Source organism: Prenolepis imparis, unplaced genomic scaffold, assembly GCF_030444845.1.
Source record: "Prenolepis imparis isolate NDT839.2.m4 unplaced genomic scaffold, iyPreImpa1.0 SCAF_2, whole genome shotgun sequence".
Lineage (NCBI taxonomy): Eukaryota > Metazoa > Arthropoda > Insecta > Hymenoptera > Formicidae > Prenolepis > Prenolepis imparis.
In genome coordinates this window covers 14,324,396-14,343,727 of record NW_028141160.1, presented here as the reverse complement: position 1 = coordinate 14,343,727, position 19,332 = coordinate 14,324,396, and the positions used below count along the sequence as shown (strand labels likewise).

Below are 19,332 nucleotides of genomic sequence, written 5' to 3'. Positions count from 1 at the left end.
TTAATCATTGAATTCACTTTAATTCACTCTCTGCGATCGAAGAGAATATAGTTTTTTCGAGATAATATTCAAAGATATACTGTGTGTTAGTGTACAGTCTATATATCGCGTTAAAAAGAAATATATAATATGTAATATAAAACGTTGGTGATAAAGTAATTATAGATATAATTTGTTGTAGTACAAAGGACGTAATCTTAAATTAAAATCATGCATGAATCTTTTTATTCCGTTTAATCCGTTCGTTATGAAAAAAGAAAAAGAAATACATACGAGGTATGATATCTCTCTATTTCTATTTTGATCTCGTTACTGCAATAAAGCAATCGTAGTTGTCTGTTAATAATACCAAGCTAGCTAGGAGATTGCTGAAGTGACTGTGTTTATAGGTTTAACTTCTGGCCGGGCTTACCTGCAGCTTTTAATAGGGATTGCCAGTAACCACCCTGGCTATACACTGTTTCCGTCACGTCGCATTTTCCTGAATCCGTTTAATCTCGGACACCTTTTCTCTTAGGATTTTTATACTCATTTTTATTATACAATAGAATTTCGCGCGATTACAATTGCCTTTTCCGTTTGTTGATGCAGCAATTCAATTAAAAAATAATATACATATATTTTTTTTTTTTAATTTGGAAGAGAAACATTATAGTAAAATTTTACCTGTGTGTTATGAAATTGACATTTTATATGTATTGATAAGATGTGTTTTAAATATATACATATGTACATATATATACATATATATATACACACAAAACATTATAAATAAATAGCTCAAACTCTGTTACATGATTCTCTATTATATAATGCAATTATATAATGCAAATTTTTTTTGCTAACAGTGATTCCTGTATTTTAGATTTGTAATTTAGATTTCGATTTAGCGGTTGTTGTACAATATATAAAGTCAGTTTATTCGAAAATATGTAGGTATATTGAAGCTATAATTGCCTTTTTACATACAAACAATGCGCGTATTTGAACGTACATATTTGCTTCGCCCAAATTCGCAAAATTGCGTATTTGATATACTTTTTTCGCATAAATGCCTTTAGGCGAAAACATGTGTATTCTAGATAGATAAATACGAAATACAAAATACAATAATAAATAATCACAAACGTAACTTTTCAAGTAAATAAAAAATCGAAAATTTTGATGAATAATGATTATTTTTTCGGCGAAATATATACATAATATAGCATTATATATACATCAATTTTCCATCTTTTAAAATCAACAATAATGCTCCTCTAATCATTAAAAAAATATCACAATAACTTAAGAAAATCTTGTTTTAACATTTATAAATTTTCGATATAATGTAACGATTCGTGTCCACACTCGATTTTGGACAACGCGAACAAACAGGGCCATTAAATCTAGAGAGAGAGAGAGAGAGAGAGTCGATTGCAGAGATTGTATGGAGCTCTCTCGTAATTTTCAGAGAATCTGTGTAGCAGGTCGAGAGTTTCTCTTCTATTCACGTCGTGGCAATACAGTGGAGAGATGGATCGCAATTAATCGATCTATCCCGAAACTACGAAACACTGTCGCGATAACGAATCACCGTGCTGAATGGAGACCCGCGGTTGCACGAACAAGTACGCGAATATAATAGCCCGCGGTCTCTGTTCGCTCTGTGCTTACGAGTTTCCCGACGTTCTACCGAGGATTTTTCATCTCTCAACGATGTGAGCTACACGAGGATTTATGACGCTACGGAGCCGATATGTTATTCCGCTTCGATCGCGCATAAAAGGTATTTCGTTTTGAATCCAAAGTATGAACGCGGTTCTTCTAGTGATAACGCGAGAATAACTCGCGTTCACTCCTCGTTTTACATAAAATATTTTAAATATTTGCATATTATATAGTATGCTACGTGATACGTATAATTCACGTTTAATATAATAAGGTATAATTATAGACATAATTCATATTTCAATTTTTCTTAACAGGTATTTGCTTTTATAAATTATATATATTTTTTGTAATTTTTAAAAATATTTTAAAATAAGTTATTATTACAATAATTATTGTCATAATTTAATGTACTACTATACGATAATTATATTATTAAGAAAAATTGGAAAACTTGTTAAATATTCTATACTCTCTTACTAGATAAAAAAACAACTTACGCATATCAGAGAAATCATCGACAAGAATGATCTCTTGTATGAGATGCTCCGGCGATCTGTCCAGAACGGAATGCACAGTACGCAATAACACGGACCAAGCTTCATTGTGGAAGCAAATAATTACCGCTGTAGGCGGAAGGTCCTTCAAGTATCTACCAGACTCCTTACACCTGTAACACAATAATATCCGAACAATCGTTAAATTAACTATCAACGATCACGTGTTAGAAATAAAAAAAAGCATTGTTATATTGTTGAAAATATATTTCAATGCAACAAATGTTATATGCTGAAAAGAAAGCAAAATATATTTATTACTAAAATATACTAAAATATATATACTTGTTTAAAAATTCGACTGGCAAATCACATCTTACATATTGCAAAATATATTTGTTTCTGCTTATGTTCCGCTAATAAAATTAGCTTTGATAGTAGATTGCGCAATTGTTTGCAGAGCAAACGTTTATATCAATTTAGTGAAGCGCCGAATCAAGTTCTTGATCTATAGACCGCAACGAGGGGGAATGATTACGTAGAACCGATATGTACCAGAAGATATGTCAGGAAAATACGGTAATACGATTAAGGCAGGGGAATGTTTGGAGTCTGAACGCCCACGAGATATGTACTCGCCCGAAGCTTACCACAAAATGAATTCCAGAGATGCAGGATTGCGACTTCCGGACTCGGTTAAACACACAGCAGATCCGTCGCGGTTTATGGATACAGTAAATAAAAGTTTCCATGTGCCTTTCTTCGGATATATTCGCGAGAGAGCTCGCGTTGCTATTTATTAACATTTTCTCGTCAAGCAATCGTATACATTCATTTATTCAATATTTACGTTAAGCTCTATTTGCAACTTTATCGACTACTAATATGTTTGATACGCGCGCATATACATTTTGTGATTTACAATGGCTGTAATTAGTTTTAATATGGTTACACGTGTGTTTTCATTCACGAGATAATTATCACAGATTAATTCCAAGTATTCGTTTGCAATTAACACATTATATTCTATAACAGAGAGAATAAGTACATTGTATCGTGCTAATGATGCAATTACGAGAAGTGTCATTCGATAACGGCCCATTATTGACCATCTGTGAATAATTTCAATTAACAGCTGCCAGCAAACGCTCACCGCTCACGAGAATACTATTTGTCAAATTTCCGATTTATCCGTCCTAGTATATTGAAGCGAGTATCTACTCATGGACGAAATCCCTTCATAATCAGTTTCCGTGTCGTGTTAGAGATGCGCTTGTGTCAGATCAAACATAAAGTTTAACGCAGCTACTACATACGTACATGTGTTTTCTCTATTGCAAATAACAGATAGTAGATGTATAAATAACGGTTTAACAGAAGAACGGTTAATAAAACGGAGTCGTAATAAATAACATAATTAAATAACAGAATCGCAAACGATGATAAATCAAATAGAAAAGAGGAGAAAGTATAGTCGAGCTTTTCATTGTGCAGACCCAACAGTTACAATCCGATCGTCGATACTACATGAAAAAGATTATTGAAATATAATGTTTCGAAGACGAAGCTTTCTCTTTCTCTCTCCGCAACGGAAATTACAGGGTAGAATGAAATTTGTTCCATGTTAATAATATAATATCAAACAGCGACGTACAACGAGTACTGAATATTATTTTCCGTTATTGTGTATAGACGTTTATATAAAGCAAACGTTTAACAAATTCTAAATAAATAATAATAAACGATATATGTCAATTTCTCTCTTTCTCTTTCTCTCTCGTTTAATTTCGTGCAGTTGCGAAAATTTCAAATTTATTTTCCATTAATAGATAGCTTTTGCAATGTTACAAACGTCTGTATGTAATTATTTCTGTACAGCATAATAAAGTTATGATTTATGACAAGGCTGATATAACTAATAATTTATATATGGCGTGGCATAAAATAATAAAGGAATTTTTATGAAAGGTATCTGTCTCGAGCGGTTATTATCTGACTATAAAGACAATTATAAATTCATTAAGATAGTAATAAAACATATATCATACTCAAAATAGAAAACAGCAGTTTAAATAAAGATTTAATACAGCTAATAAATTCCTAAGTGTCTACTTCAGAAAATGTAATTTTAGCGCAGACAATCAATCAAGTATTAATGTTCGTCTTATTTCAGTTATATGTCACTCCTAAGTAAGTATTTATCAATCTCCAGGTCTGTGTTGTTAAATAAAATCTACAAGTATATCTGACAACTGATGTAAGCAGATGAATAAGAGATTTCAAATATACCGTGCAATTGCATTCACACTGTAAATAAATTATTCCGAAATTTATTACAAAAATTGCAAAATATCGCAATATAATTTTATAAGCTTTCGCAGATTAGAATATAAATAATTCGACGAAAGTGATTAATGTGAAAGTGCACAGAACAGAGCGGTGCGAATTTATTGATTTTCACGTATATATTCCTTGAAATAATGCTCCATCAGCATAACGCATGCTTCTTACGTTATCGTTGATCGCGTTTATCTGATGCGCCTTAACCATGCATCAGATAAGCCTTTCTAGGCTAGAAATGCGAAAGACAGACTCACGAAGCTGAATCAACGTTATTTGCATTTGCGTTCCTCCACTCATTCCGCATTAGTTTGTTTCAATTTTAACAGCAAAGCTGGTGAAATTTTTAAATGCAGCCGGGCCGCTGCGTTTTTAATTTCCAACATTGTCGGTGATAAATTTCGCGGTAATAAAACCGCTCCCGCGCGGAGAAAATTCTGCTCGCAATTTGTCATTATTATCGCACATAACTCTCGCAGCAATAACACACTTCTTAATCTTCTTTTCTATGAGCCACTTTTAATCCTCCGTTATGAGTATCGTTAAGTTACGGCATTAATATAACTTGATATAATTAATGTAACTTACTTGAAAATTATAATGACCAAAGTATTAACTCATGTACTCGCATAGGATTTATCCTGTGCAAGATTATTTCGACCGATTGGAAAAGTCTCTGACACGTTAAAACCGCACGCGGAGAATTTTATTAATTTATGACGACGTATTAATCGATTAAAGAAATCCAAAGTCTCTCTCAGTCTATAGAGTGTTAAATATTATAACAATAATGTTCATTTTAATACGAGCTTTTATAAAGAATTATTCTATTATTTCGAGTACGAAGAGGAGGAAGAGGGTTTTTGCTCATCAATGCGTATTTATACTGCTCGCGCAACTTGAAAGTAAATTATAACAATATCGTTACAATCGTATTAATATCGCGAGCGCGGAATATAAATCGCGCACGGCGTGCCTCGAACAAAGTGGGAAATCGCTTAAGCCAGTAAACGCATCGATCGTTTCCAGTCGATTGACGTTCAACAGCGATATCCTCTTTCCCGTCGACAAAAGAGACCCCATTGTTGGACGGCGCACTCGGGATGGGTAGCTCGAAATCAGCCACGGATATCGAATGAGAGAAGCGGCTCCTTCGCGCGTTCAGCACATTCGGCGATCACCCCTCTTACAAACCTTCTCTCTTCATCCCCTCCTTGTCATCCGAATCGCCTAAACCCCGCGAGGCGTTGCGCTCGATCAAACGCGTCACGTTTCATACTGCATCTCCCAAGATCCGCATCCCGGATGTGTAGAATTCTATTTGCAAGTCTCTTCGCCGTAGGCATCTCGCCCGCGGCAATCTTGATTTGTCTTCGTTCACGGAAATTGAAGAAATAGGCGTGCGCGAATTAAGTGAAAGTCAAATACTGTGTTAAGGAGAATGCGAGCTTTAAGGAAATGACGATGCGTTGCGAGAAGAATCGTCGAATCAAAGACTTGTCGAAGACTTGGTTCATAATGATCTTTTTATAAGTTGGGATTAATTGTAATGTGAGATTTTCAAAGACACGAAATAACTCGATTCGAGTCGATAGAGATAATTAAATTCGTCGCACGATTAAGATTAAAATGCAATAAATTATTGCGAGTTTAATAGTTGAAATCTCTATTAAAAGTTAATAAAAGCTCGACCGCGAATATAATCTGTCTTTCTTAAAGTTTGAAAAAAGAATTATATAATGGAACTTATATTGATCTGCAATATCCAAGCTTTTTCATCTCATCCCCTTTACCATACCGCAATGCAATGCGAGAAAAACATCTTAAAAACTTGCAAGGCTATCGGAAAATACAAAATAAGATTTACAATCTAATTTAGTTTCCGAGCGTAATTATATTATTAAAGAAAAACTTCTGCCAAGGGCAGCATTGCAAAATATCCGTTTCAGCATCTCGCAGGAAAAGATAAATGAAAGTTTCGTGAAGCTAATTGCGGCTTCTGTGTAAGCATCCTTCTTGCCTTTCAAGAATCGTTTGTCTTCTGATTATGTTACAACATCCAACGCAATTTTTACAAATAGCCTTATGTTTTCTTTCGTATTTAACTTGATGAATATATATTGTCAACAATCTCACGTACACACACAAACAAGAAATTGTTGCTAATCTCAACAATATTTTTTCTTATTTTTCAACTATTGTCGGAAATAATTAATAACAATAACATCGCAAATCCGTAACATTTTGTAAGCCGTGATAATACGATACTCGCCAAGGGCAGCATTCGAAAGTAAGCCCGATCTCAGAAATCGTAAAGCGGAAAAATTGGACGCCTCGCGATATCCCATGTAAGTTACGCTACATTTGGCACCCTTGGAGAATGACCTCGAATCTAAGGAATCCAGAGGATTTCCCGTCATAAGCGACGGATAAGGGCGCTTTTCTACGAGGTTATAGGACCATTGGGGGAAATAGATCCACATTTTAAAAGAGAGACCGACACGGATAGGAGAACGACCGAAATAGTGCGAACGACATGATAAAAATTTACGCACGGAGCCGCGTAAACTCGAATCCCAAATGATTTTCCGTCATTACGAAGGTCGCGCTCTTACAAAGTTTCTAGACGAAAATGTACTCGGCCAAGTATTGCCAGTAAAATCAAACAACAAAAGGTAAAGGCAGCCGACTCCTGTGCTGAGAATTTATACGAGGAAAGTTGGAATTACTTGGAAGGTAACAGCGGCGCAAAGTCATATCCATTGTAGTATGTTATATCCCAAATTGAATTCTACGCTTGCAGTTGGATAACGCAGGGATAGCTATATCCACAAATCTAAGCTAATGCCCAGTTTTAGCAATAACGAATAATTCATCTCTAGTGCAATTGTAAAGAGCGAATGAGGAGAGAGACAGAGAAAGGAAGAAAGAGAGTTACTACATCATCTATGATATAGATCATCTAAAAGAAGGTAGGAAACACGTTTTATAGTTTAAAGTTAATCAACTCAAAGTGTTACATGCATGCAAACCTGAACAAAAAAAAAATCGATAAATTACATTCCTTTTCGATTATGATTCATTTTCTTCTAGAGAATTGTAGGTAAACGAATGAAATGCAGAAAGTAGCTGTTTCCTCGTTGACTATAGGGATTATTCTGCCAGTGAGACGCATTTCGTGACGAAAAGTCTAGCACGAGTTTTAGCTTAATAAATAACCGCACGCGCGTTGCATTTTTCAAAATGCAGTCATGCGATATTCCGCATATAGTAGCTTCGTTTATTGTTTCACGGAGTTCATCCGATACGGTGGAGAAAAATAGAGACGCGGCTTTCAATTAGTGCCTAGCGCGGGAATATCAAGCTGCAAGCTCTCTCACCCCCGAAGTGTCGTAAAGATCCGTATAATGGCCCTCGATGGGGTGCGGACTTTCGGCCCTGGGAGAAACGGAAATACCCGTGATAAAGTGTTTCTCTCTTCTCCTTCATATAACGTAGGATGTTACGTGTACACACGCACGTGTACACGAGCACGCGCGGGACCTCTTTTACTAAGGTACGAGGGGGTTTTCGCACGCGGGCGTGAGCGGAATATATATATGCTACGAAAATGTCGGAGTTAACCCGCGAATTATTGTCTCGTTTACCATCGTATTTAATTTCGTGGGATTTTCCGTGAGTCTATACGAACGCGGGGCCTCGGCGGCACGTAACGGTTACGTCAAAGCTCCGTTTGCTGACCGGAATGGAAAGAACAAATGTTGTTGAAACACGAAGGCTTCTATATTCTTCGGTTATACTAACTTCTATAGGTATCATCTACCCGGTTTCATTCACGTTGTTGTCGTTAATTTTAACTCCGGCTTAATTAATTATAGATTTTTCCGAGCAAAATCCGCCTATTGTTGGCACAACCCTCGTGCGTCTTAATTTTCATGGCGGCAAGAGTGAAAAAGGGATGCATGCGCGGATTTTGTCCTCTTTTTAGTTTCGTATTCGCGAAACGTAGTAAAAAAAGAAAAAAGTAGAATAATCTCGGAGATACGAGAAAGAGAGGTCGCGAGGTCGCGACCGTTTAAATATGTACAAAAGGTTCTGGCGCGTGAATCAAAGGACCTGCAACGACGCTCCATTTATCGGCTGCTTTCCAACGGAACTGATTGAAATTCAATCCTAACGAGACACGCTTGACGACGTGCTTTGACAGCATCACGTCGCGCGGAAACGAACGCTCTGCCAAAATGTAAAAGCATTTGCCGATGACGACTGTTGGGATCCCGCATAGAAAGTTCCACGGAAAGCGCGATATACGTCGACATGGAGATTCCATTTATGTGCGTGTCATAAAATCCCAAGTGAGCTTGGCTGCTGCACGACGGCAGCTTTGTATTCCGATATGGCGCCAGTGACACTGGGATGCCCTAGTGGGACCCGGCAGGAGAAGAATAGAACGTCCTTGATACGCGATGGTTTTCAGAGTTTTCTTGCCTTTCGTATTCATATCAGATTTTAACGTTAAATCTAACAATCTGTTGCGTGATCTAAATATTATGAAGATACATTAAGATTTATATATATATAAAAAAAAAAGAATAATTCAAATCTACTAAATAACTTTTTTAAGGTTTTTCCATTAAAAGACAGCAAAATAAATTTCTATTTTTCAATTCGATATTATTCTATCATTTCACGTGTCAAATTATGTGAAATCATTTTGCGTTATTTTGGCTCGGAGAAAATTTATTTACTACTTATCACAGAAGAGAATTGTCTCTCGGTTCCTATCTAAAAAAAAATGATTATTTTTAGAAAATGAAAACGAGAGAATTCGAAATAATCTAAAAATTATCGAACATTATATTTCATAAAAAAAAAAAAAAAAAAAAATAGAATTTGATAGATTTGTGTGATAGCAGACTTCATCTCAAGATATTATCTTAAAATATTTATGTATAGAATAAAAGAGATGTCTATCTTGTATATATATTATTAAAAAAACGATCTATATTTCTTTCTATAGTTGGATCCTCCGATCTACTAAAGTTCTTACAATTTTTTACAAAATTTACACAAATTTGTCGACGTATTTTTCGTAGAATAAAATTACAAAATTAGACCGGGCAATATTTTATTACGAGCAGTCGAGCATTTTATATAATTGTTCAATAATCGCCTGAAATATTCGTTTTAAACATCTCGGTGAAGTAGCGCAAAGTTTTAATTCGACGATTCAGCGCACGATTTTACAAGCGTCGCCGCGCGAGAGTTTCGTATATACCTACACCCCCCTCGTAAAATTTCGCGTACAACGGTTGACAACGATAACATGACAGCTTTGTGTCTCGAGGCAGCACTCAGATCGTCTCAGAGACATAACGCGCCTACTATTTTAGTCCCGTGAATTCTCTCTCTTCTCCCTGCCTCTCGCTGGTAATTCGCATATTGCAGTTACGATTGTACTCCTCCGGATTTATGTTACCATGGGATTTGCGTCGCAGAAGGGAAATTCCACGCAAACAATCCCGGTTTTTCAGTTTATTACCGTTGCTTCGCCGTACTGTGTAATTTTATACATACATATAGGTATACCGATAGCGGAGTTTGCGCGGTTATTTCCACTTGCAGCGTCTGACCTATAATGTTACTTACTACTGCATGAAATTTTGGTCAACCGGAAGGACTTAATGGCTTGACAAATATATTCTGGACTGGTTTAAAACGCGTTTTTAAATTTTTTGCTTAGCATTTATAATTACATTAAATTAATATCATTAAATTGTATATATAAGTATTTTTTATTTATATAGATAAAAATATTTAGAAACGGTACAAATAGAAAATGTAAATTCTCTCTCCATATAAGTTTAGAATAATTGCGACAGTTGATATTGTTAGAGCACATTCCAATTAACCAGTTTTTAATTATTGTTAACAACTGCAAAGAGCCTCGCGCGCTTGCAATTACATTTTCGTGTGCACATTTCTCTTTATTAATTAAAAAAATAATATCAAGCGGCGAGGAGGAAATAAAAATGTACGCGAGTAAATAAATATAAAATCGACGTGCGCCGATATATTGTACTACATACATATGTGCGTGTTCGAAACATACAACAACAAAAAAAACAAACACGGAAAGACGTTGATCAATTTTCGATACTTTTCGTACCAATTATTTTCTCCCGATCAAACAAATTATTTTCCTAATTAATTGTTACAGCGTAATTAATTATCTCAATTATCGCGAAATGCGCGCGCGCGCAAAAAAAAAGCGAAGAGCCGGGAGAGAAAAATGACGATACCGCGAACAAATGTAATTCAACGTCGCACCGCATCCTAATTTTTTCACCGGGAATATACGAACGCAATGGCGAGCCTTCACCGCAATGCCGGACGCGATCGCGGCTTGAAAGCGCTGGAAGGGGATGATGGATTGTGTTTACCTGTAATGAGTAAACATCCTCGCGCGCTCTGCCATCACTCGTGGTGAGTGTCGGGGAGGAGAATGGTTCGTGACGGTGCGCCGGCTCGCTAACAAGCATCCTCGTTTGCATCCTATTTCTATTACCTTTCGCAAAATCTCCCTGTACTCGCTCGCGTTACCATCAGCACCGTATATGTTGAGTTTAGCAGCAGTCATCATTGAATTCGCGTTCATGGAAGTGCATCGGCGAGGAATGCGCGACTAGGAATGCACGCGAGAGAAGAACACACATACGTACATATATTTGTACATGAATATGGTAGCAGAGAGAGCGAAGTGACACGTGTGTGTTGCGTTGAATAAACAACGCGACACTCGCGTACGAGATTTTACAAAGATACGTTTATCTATGATTATTCTAATATAGCTTCCATGCAGTTGTCACGCGACGCACACGCAACATCCATTCTCTCCAAGTGCAATTGCTTTTCTGAAAAATGATCAATCCGGACAAGGGATGTTTTTTCTAGAAAGAAACTGTCTTCGAAAAAGTATGATCTTTTAACGCCATTTGTTCATGTCTTCAGGACTCTGTGACGACAAAGGAAGGAAAAAGCGACTAATTCATATGCATATCCAGTCGGTTTGCCACATATACGACCTATTTTCTATGCCGCGGCACATTATCCGGCAACTCTAAGCTGACACTGGGGCGCGCGTAAATGCTTATTTCACGCATTTATGTGTATATACAAGCGACGGAGTAGATTTGCGTCGGGATTATCTGTGAGCTTAACTACTGCTGTTTTCAGAGACAATAGAGAGAAGCAGAGAGCGAGAGAGAGAGAGAGAGAGACGCTGCCAAAAGCGGGTCTTTATGAACCTGATGCATCAGTAATGCCCCGGTCGAAATTCGCCCGCTGATATTCTCATCTCCAGGCGGTATATGGTAATTATCGTATTGTGCAAATAATGCCGCCGTTATGTATTCAAATTGAAACATCGTCCGAATGTAATTAAACCGGACTACTGTTGAGAAACGGACGGAGGCGCTCGTCGCTATTGCAGCGCAAAGCGCATATAAAGCCCGGGTATGGAGATCGGCTCCGTGCATACATCTCATCACGTCACGTTACATTTGTAATTGATAACTGACGTTTCGGTAATTGCATTATCGATAAAACATCCTCGGCGCATCTAAGCGGCCTGAGATTCCGGCGCGCCGCGTTATATTATTTATGATTAGCTATTTATTTGTGTGTCTCGCTGCGTCTGCATGATTAATTGTTGATTCAAACGAGTTGGCCGGTTTTGATGTGCCCCCGGCGCAACACACCCTCCAACATACGATATTAATATTGTTTAGTTTCTCTCGCCTACGGCATTCGTGACAATTCGGTCGCGCGTTAAAGCTCATTGTATAATTGCGCTCCGAATTTGTAAAAAGGGATCAAATGTTTTGTTTATACAATATATTTTGGCGTACAATTGTTTTTTCTACTATAAATATCATATGAAATTATCATATTCGTTATCACATTAATAGAAATAAATGTTACATGCGCTTAATGAGAGAGCGAAATTTAAATAATTATTATTTTAGCCCAACATCTGGTTACTGTCTTCGGAAAATACGCGAATAAGCACGAATAAGCGTGTAATATTATTTCATAGAAAATTCGCGCGATGAAATTTAATAACGTCATCATCTAATTAGCAGGCGCCTTTAATTAATAACAAAAAATGGCCAGGAGCAACGTTCATTTCAACGAGTTATTATTATCAGCACACAATGTTTCGGAACTATTATTATTTGAGTTTCGATCCTATACGTCGTCTCAAAAAGAGAGAAAGACAGCTCTCGTTATCGATTGTCCGAAACTGTCACCAGACTGGACAAGCACATAATTATCGGCATCTTCAGACAATGGTGCTCGTTAGCCGCTGCGAAACTATTGCTCGAGACAGATCCGGTTTATCGAAGACATCACCGGGTTTTGGGGAAACCACTACTTCCTTGCTGGACATTGTCTAAGTTTCTAACTGTTTAGCAAGCAAGCACTTGTCTACTGTTCATCTATTTTTCCAATTCTTTTTCTCTAAAACATGATATTGATCTCGTAATTAGTGCGCAAATAATTAAATAAATTCGAATGCTATATTAAACTCATAGTTTGTTGGATGCATAAAAATCTTTGCTGATAAATTGTAATGTTTTCGATTAAATTTTGGATAAAAAAGCTCGACACTTCTTGCGAACGAGACTTCTTGTAAAATCTCGGGATCAAAAGATTTCTTGTCAAACATTACGCGATTTCGCAAGATTTAGATTTTTTTTCGCAATGTAAATACGCATATACTCAATTGTTTAATATATAACTAGCTTATGTTAGAATTGGAATCTACCTGACAAATCTCTGACACGAATCGAGGAGTATCTATCTGTTACATGGAATCCAACGCATTTTGTTTCAGTCAACAAAGCTAGAGCAATGTGAGCAATAACAGAAGAACTATTACGACACTAGGCCCAAGATTTAAGTGCAGAAATTTGTAACGCGGAAGAAAAAGCTGCGAATGCCGGCGTACACGTCGACCCTTACTACTGCGCGTCGCCACCGCTTCGCATCCATCTCGCTCTCGGCCGCAATATGGCTGCGAATTAATTGGTCTTGCCCCATGATTAGTAGGTCCCACGGAATTACCGCGATGCCTCGCCGTGATTAATATCCCGGTGTTGCCAACTTTCGCGCGAAAGATTAATAACGGCGAAAACGGCGGGGAATGGACGATGGACCGGGGGATGGAGGGAGGAAGAAGGGGACGAGCTCGTACGGAGAGAGTTTTAATACAGCGGCGACCGGTTTGTCACCGCAAAATTTCACCGTCCGAATCCCCATATTTCCTCGCTTCTCTATTGCGTTCGCAGTCGGTTCCGGCCACGCCTGTCATACACAGATGTATAATTCTTTTTTCGAAAGTTCCTTCCCCGCGCGTTTGAAAACGAAACCGGCGACAGATGTCTATGCCCGATCGCGATGAATCGGAATTCTTCCGAGATCGTAATATTCTCGTGTTATAATCCCCTACACTGCAGATGAGAAAAATATACTTTCAGTATATTGAATGAACCTTGACATTATCTCTGTGAGAAATTGATAAATGTGTCACTTCCGATTTGATAAATGTGTCACTTCCGATTTGATTGTTAAATATAGGACAAATCGGTGCTAAATGCTAATAAAATATGAAATGTCGAGAAGACGAGATCCAGAAGGTTACATGAAATATGCTATTATAACTCACTGAAAATTACATTCGTGGCTTTCTAACGCTTCCACGACCTCGTTAAACATCCTTACAATTTTTAATGACCGTCGTTAAAAATGTTAAGTTAAAGTTGAGCTAAACGACCTTCTGCCTAGAAATTAAAGTCCACTTGATTCTCTCCGGAGAAAATGCGAATGACAAAATTTTTTAACGCTTTAAAACTCAGGAATCTATTATGCATTAGTATACTTATTAGAAGATAAATATTTTAAGAAATAATGTAATTTAATTATCGAGGTAATACAGCAATATTCCTCAATGATGATATAGTTACATTAGTGTATCATATATTCCTGAAAAAAATACTTGGGTTTCTCTCATTTGAAAGTTTGATGAATATCGGAAAAAGCTCATTTTAAAGATTGAAGCGCGCAATATCGATTCCCGATTAAATTTAAATATCCTTTGCTCACACTTTATAATCGCAAAATTATCGGATATTCATTTAAATATGCCAATAATTTCTAACATTTTCTAGTTTGTTATTTTTTATATCAACTACACTAATATATAAATCATAATATCAGTTTAACTGTAAAAGATCGTAAAAAAAAATCTTAAAATCGATTTCTCAAAAATTAAAACCTTTATAAATATATCAATAGACGTTGATTATGAAATATATAGCAAATATAACCTTTCGCCTCATAAGAAACAGTATTCATAATTTTCTTTACAACTAGCGACGCGCATTACTCCGGATTTTCTATCCTTCGAATTGCGAGTGACACGAAATTTACATTAAAATGTCCCTTAAAATTGAAACGGCGAGCGAGCTTTGAATGCGCATGTCATCCAGCTCATTTCGGCCGAACGCGTAGATGAATGCACCCTGCGAAAGCCGACAACCAGTGTTCAGACACACGTGAATTATTTCGTGTCGTTAACGTAACTGGTTCTCCCCAATGACATTTCGTAGAAGTGCGGTCAACGGTGCAAGCGGTAGCGTTTAATTAACGTATGCGTTATATCGTCGCAAAGCGTAGCGACCACGCGCGATATCCATGCGGCTAGAAACATAGCATTAATCATAAATACGGGGTCCGATGCGTAACACACAGATACGTATTAGATTAACTCAACGCAACGCGCGAAATTCATTCGCGTACTTAAATATGCACACGATCGGATTAATTTATAGATGCAACAGAAGTTTATAAATTGCATTGCATCGGGACCATGATATATGTATGATTTATCGCCATATATATATATAAAATTCATATTTGTGTGTTGTTAATAAAGCTCTTATCGGTACATATTGCAGGAATGAACTTGTATGTATAAACAGCGAAATAAACAGCTTCAAAAGGAGAAAGCACATTGTCTCCGGAAATATTAATTTTCGAATATCTTTTAATATGTGTGTGCATTGTTTATTGTAAGCAACAATAGCACATTGCAGCAAGATTAAGACGCTGCTAATAACAATATATAAATTTCTCTTAAGGAATTATATGTAGCTAAGGTATATTAGCTTCTTCCATTTTAGTAAACCATCCATGTATCGAGTATAAATTACAAGAATGTCACTAAATCAACGTTACGGTACACGTTAATTAATTCCTCGAGAGAGAAAAATAAATAACGTCAGCAACATCCGGTGGCGGTAATCGATACTGGCGTTTCAAAGCATTATATCGCACAATCTGCTGCAGCAGGTCAACAGTTGAAATAAAAAAAGAATGTAAAATTAGTTAAAGACACGAGCTATGTTTTAAAGCATGTTAATTTTATCGTTCATATTATATACTGTATACGAACGACAGAATATTTGCACGTAGCAAATATCAATGTTGACGAAGATTTAAAACCTTTGCTTTTGTACAATGAATTGTGTTATCGAATTGATAAATACAATGGCGGGATTTCGAAATATTATACTGTACACAGAAAATTTCGTAAATGTTATTTCGCGAACTGAAAAATTCCATAGTATTATTCTGACAAAAAAACATTCGATATTATTTTACTATTTTATTATATGGTTACAACTCCTGAAAAATTTCAACAATTATCGATAAACTTTATTTTATTTGTGCTAACTTGTTGTTTTCAATAATCTGTTTCTTTTTTTCTCATTAATATTTGTAAAATCATGTATCACGTGTCTAGGTTTCTTTTTTTAGTTTCTGTACATAATTTTAAAAATACCTCTATCAGGAGGATATTATAAACGTCGAGTTATTAAAAAAATACTACTTCGTGTTTAATAGGATATTTAATTAAGGAAACTAAATATCGACCTATTTGAGCGTTTATAGCGACAAGAGAAATCAGTCGATTTCGACGCTAAGTGTCATTGTCTCTAAGGGAAACCTATTAATTACCGAGGAGGGCTCATTAATAATGTCTACACTTTATCATTTCTATTCGATATCCACAGTAATGTCGATAAGACACGCCCTTTGTCCGTATGTAGAAAACGTGTTGGATGCATTTTTCCGGTTCGATAAAAGCGCAATGCCAAGAAATGCGGTCAACGACCACGGCATTTTTCGCTGCATCTGCCTCGACATTTCCGATAGCGGGGTATTGTTCGGTAAAATTTCTTCTTAGTTCCCCGTTTGAATGTTCTTATTCGCAGGCGATATTATTTATCGTTGATATTGTTTGCTGTTTGCATAATTCCAGCGTTTGTCTGGAGAGGCATGTTTTGCATATTGGAGAAAGGAGGAAGCGGAACTTGCGGGGAAGATCGATGCGGAGAGAAGAGACATTAGTTCTAAAGTTAGATGTCTCTTCTCCGTTTAGCCCCACGGGGCAAGGAAGCCCGGAAGATCAAAAGATTACAATATATCGATATCGTCGCGGGGAGATCCAGAGACATCGGGCTCAAAGGCAACAGACGCAGACACGTAATAAGACTCGCGACGGCCCTCCCAAGTCTAAGTGAAACTTATACTTCGATTTCTCTCGCGAAAAGACCTTCGTATTTTCGCGCAGCTTGTTTGCGACATTTTTAGATGGCTCAGAAAAAAAAGATGTGCTATTTAATACAATCGCAAAATTTCTTATATCGCAAATATATATATTTTTTGTTCTACAACGTAAGATCCAAATTTGAAATACACATAAAATAACTCTTTGTAACTTTTTTATGAGCGTTTGCTTTTTTTCATGCTGGCGCAGCTGCAATGTATGCAGTCGGGAAATTACGTTTCCACTCGACTTTCGATAAATTCGATATACTTTCGGCATCAGCATTGCATCCGAGCGTTCGTGCACGATGCCGCTCGTGAGACCGATTTCGCTGAGTCTCTCTGTTCGATGTAGATCTATGGAAGTAAGAAATGATTACTCTCTCTCCTTCTCTTCTCTCGAATAACTCGTCTTTTTATTTTTATTTGCATATTCCACGATAAAATTGAGCTCATATAATTATTGATTTATAGTAGAGATTATATAAGTAAAAATAATTATATTATTCCGCGCGTTTGTAATAATGTAAATTATTATATGCAAATATGTGCAAATTCAATAATGCAACTTAAAATAAATACAAGTTTATGGTTTCTAAATAGAGAGATATTAATATACTAAAAAAGAATCACAGATATTACTTATAATATATAATTACATCAGTAATTTAAAGGTACAGTTGTCAAGAAAGCATCTAAAAAAATATTAAAGCACGACAATTATCTAAAAAAATAATTTTTATTTTTACAAGATTTATCACAAATAATATTATTTGATGAAATAGTGCTCAGCATATATACATACATATGTATATACAGACACAGAAAAAATATATGTATACATCCTTATGTGTTATTATTATCTTAAGCTGTATTTCCCTAACAATTATATTATATTTCGACTTTCCCCGGTCCTCTCTCGGATCAATGTTTTATTGATTCAAATATAACGCAGGCAGGAACGGAGGATAGAGAGGGAATCGCGCGAGAACACTAAATCCGACCGACAAACTGCGCGATCCCTTCAGCATCGACTTACTGCCTGATCCCTCGCCTCGACGCCCATGTAAACACGCGAAACTATTTCGGCAAAGACAAGCGTGCATCCGCGAATGTATGCGTCGCACTAGCTGGCGCGACAAGTTCGAACGAACGTTAACGAACTTACGAAATTACGCGGATGGATCTGATGGTTGCATATTAAAAGCCCGACGCTGTCGCCGGTTACCACGACTACGAAACGTCGTCGCCGATGTATGGAAATTGTTCGTGCTCGTTAAGCGCGTTGACTTATGAACGGAACTTAACGTCATCGCACGTAGGACTATGGTGGAATTTCGAAACGAAATTACTTCCCCGGCTCGCCATAGCCGCGTTAAACTCGTACAACCGCGGCTTAAAATTCAAAAGCATGTAGCGGCGAAAACTTTCGACGAGAGATTTAGCGAATTGCGTAAAATCTAAGCGCAGCCGTATCCCATCGACACATTGAAACCGTCTCTCTCTCTCTCTCTCTTTCTTATTGAAATTATTTTTTTTATTTACAAAATCCAAACAAGATTACCGCGCAACATATATCCGCTTCAAGACGTCGATACAATTAGAAAAGTTCCGGGAGAAAGAAAACTCCAGGGATTTCAAACCGAGACGAAAGCCACAAACACGAGTTTAATTACTTATGTTGGCGCGGAGAAATTTTCCGTGTGTTTCAAATTATTACAAAATAATTCTTATAGTATAAAAATTATGTTGGCACAAAAATATGAATTAACTCTCTTATTATTGTTTGCAATTCCTGCCTGCAAAATAGTTCTATAGTAGGGAGATACGAGAAGACGTAAAAATACAAAATTACGAATGCAATTACAAAAAGTATAACCCTCTACAGAATTACTATCTTTTATTTATCTATATCGAGGACAATTTTGCTCTTTTATATTTCCTTTTTCTTTCCCACACGTGGTCCAATTTCGTCGTGGCTGAATTATTCTCTCCGAATGCGACGATGAAAGGTGGCGGCAAATGCGCGATGGCCTCGTTTATTCTAGAGAATAAATAAAAAAGGAACAAATGGCTGCGTATTCGCCATATATACTGGCCATCGTTCTTCTTCTTTTCCTCTTTCTCCCTCTGTCAGACGAAATGGAGTTCATTTTTGTTGTGCAATTTT

The 19,332-nt window shown here is 36.7% G+C and overlaps 1 protein-coding gene across 8 annotated transcripts in view; it reads right to left on the bottom strand.

The window, feature by feature from the left end:
- Positions 1 to 19,332, bottom strand: part of Pgant9 (polypeptide N-acetylgalactosaminyltransferase 9) — a 201,516-nt gene that overhangs the window by 19,139 nt on the left and 163,045 nt on the right. For all 8 annotated transcript variants that reach the window (XM_083057830.1, XM_083057861.1, XM_083057851.1 and 5 more), the window contains one exon: positions 2,151 to 2,320. In XM_083057830.1, coding sequence (XP_082913956.1) covers positions 2,151 to 2,320 — 170 coding nt within the window. The remainder of the gene's footprint in view (positions 1 to 2,150; positions 2,321 to 19,332) is intronic.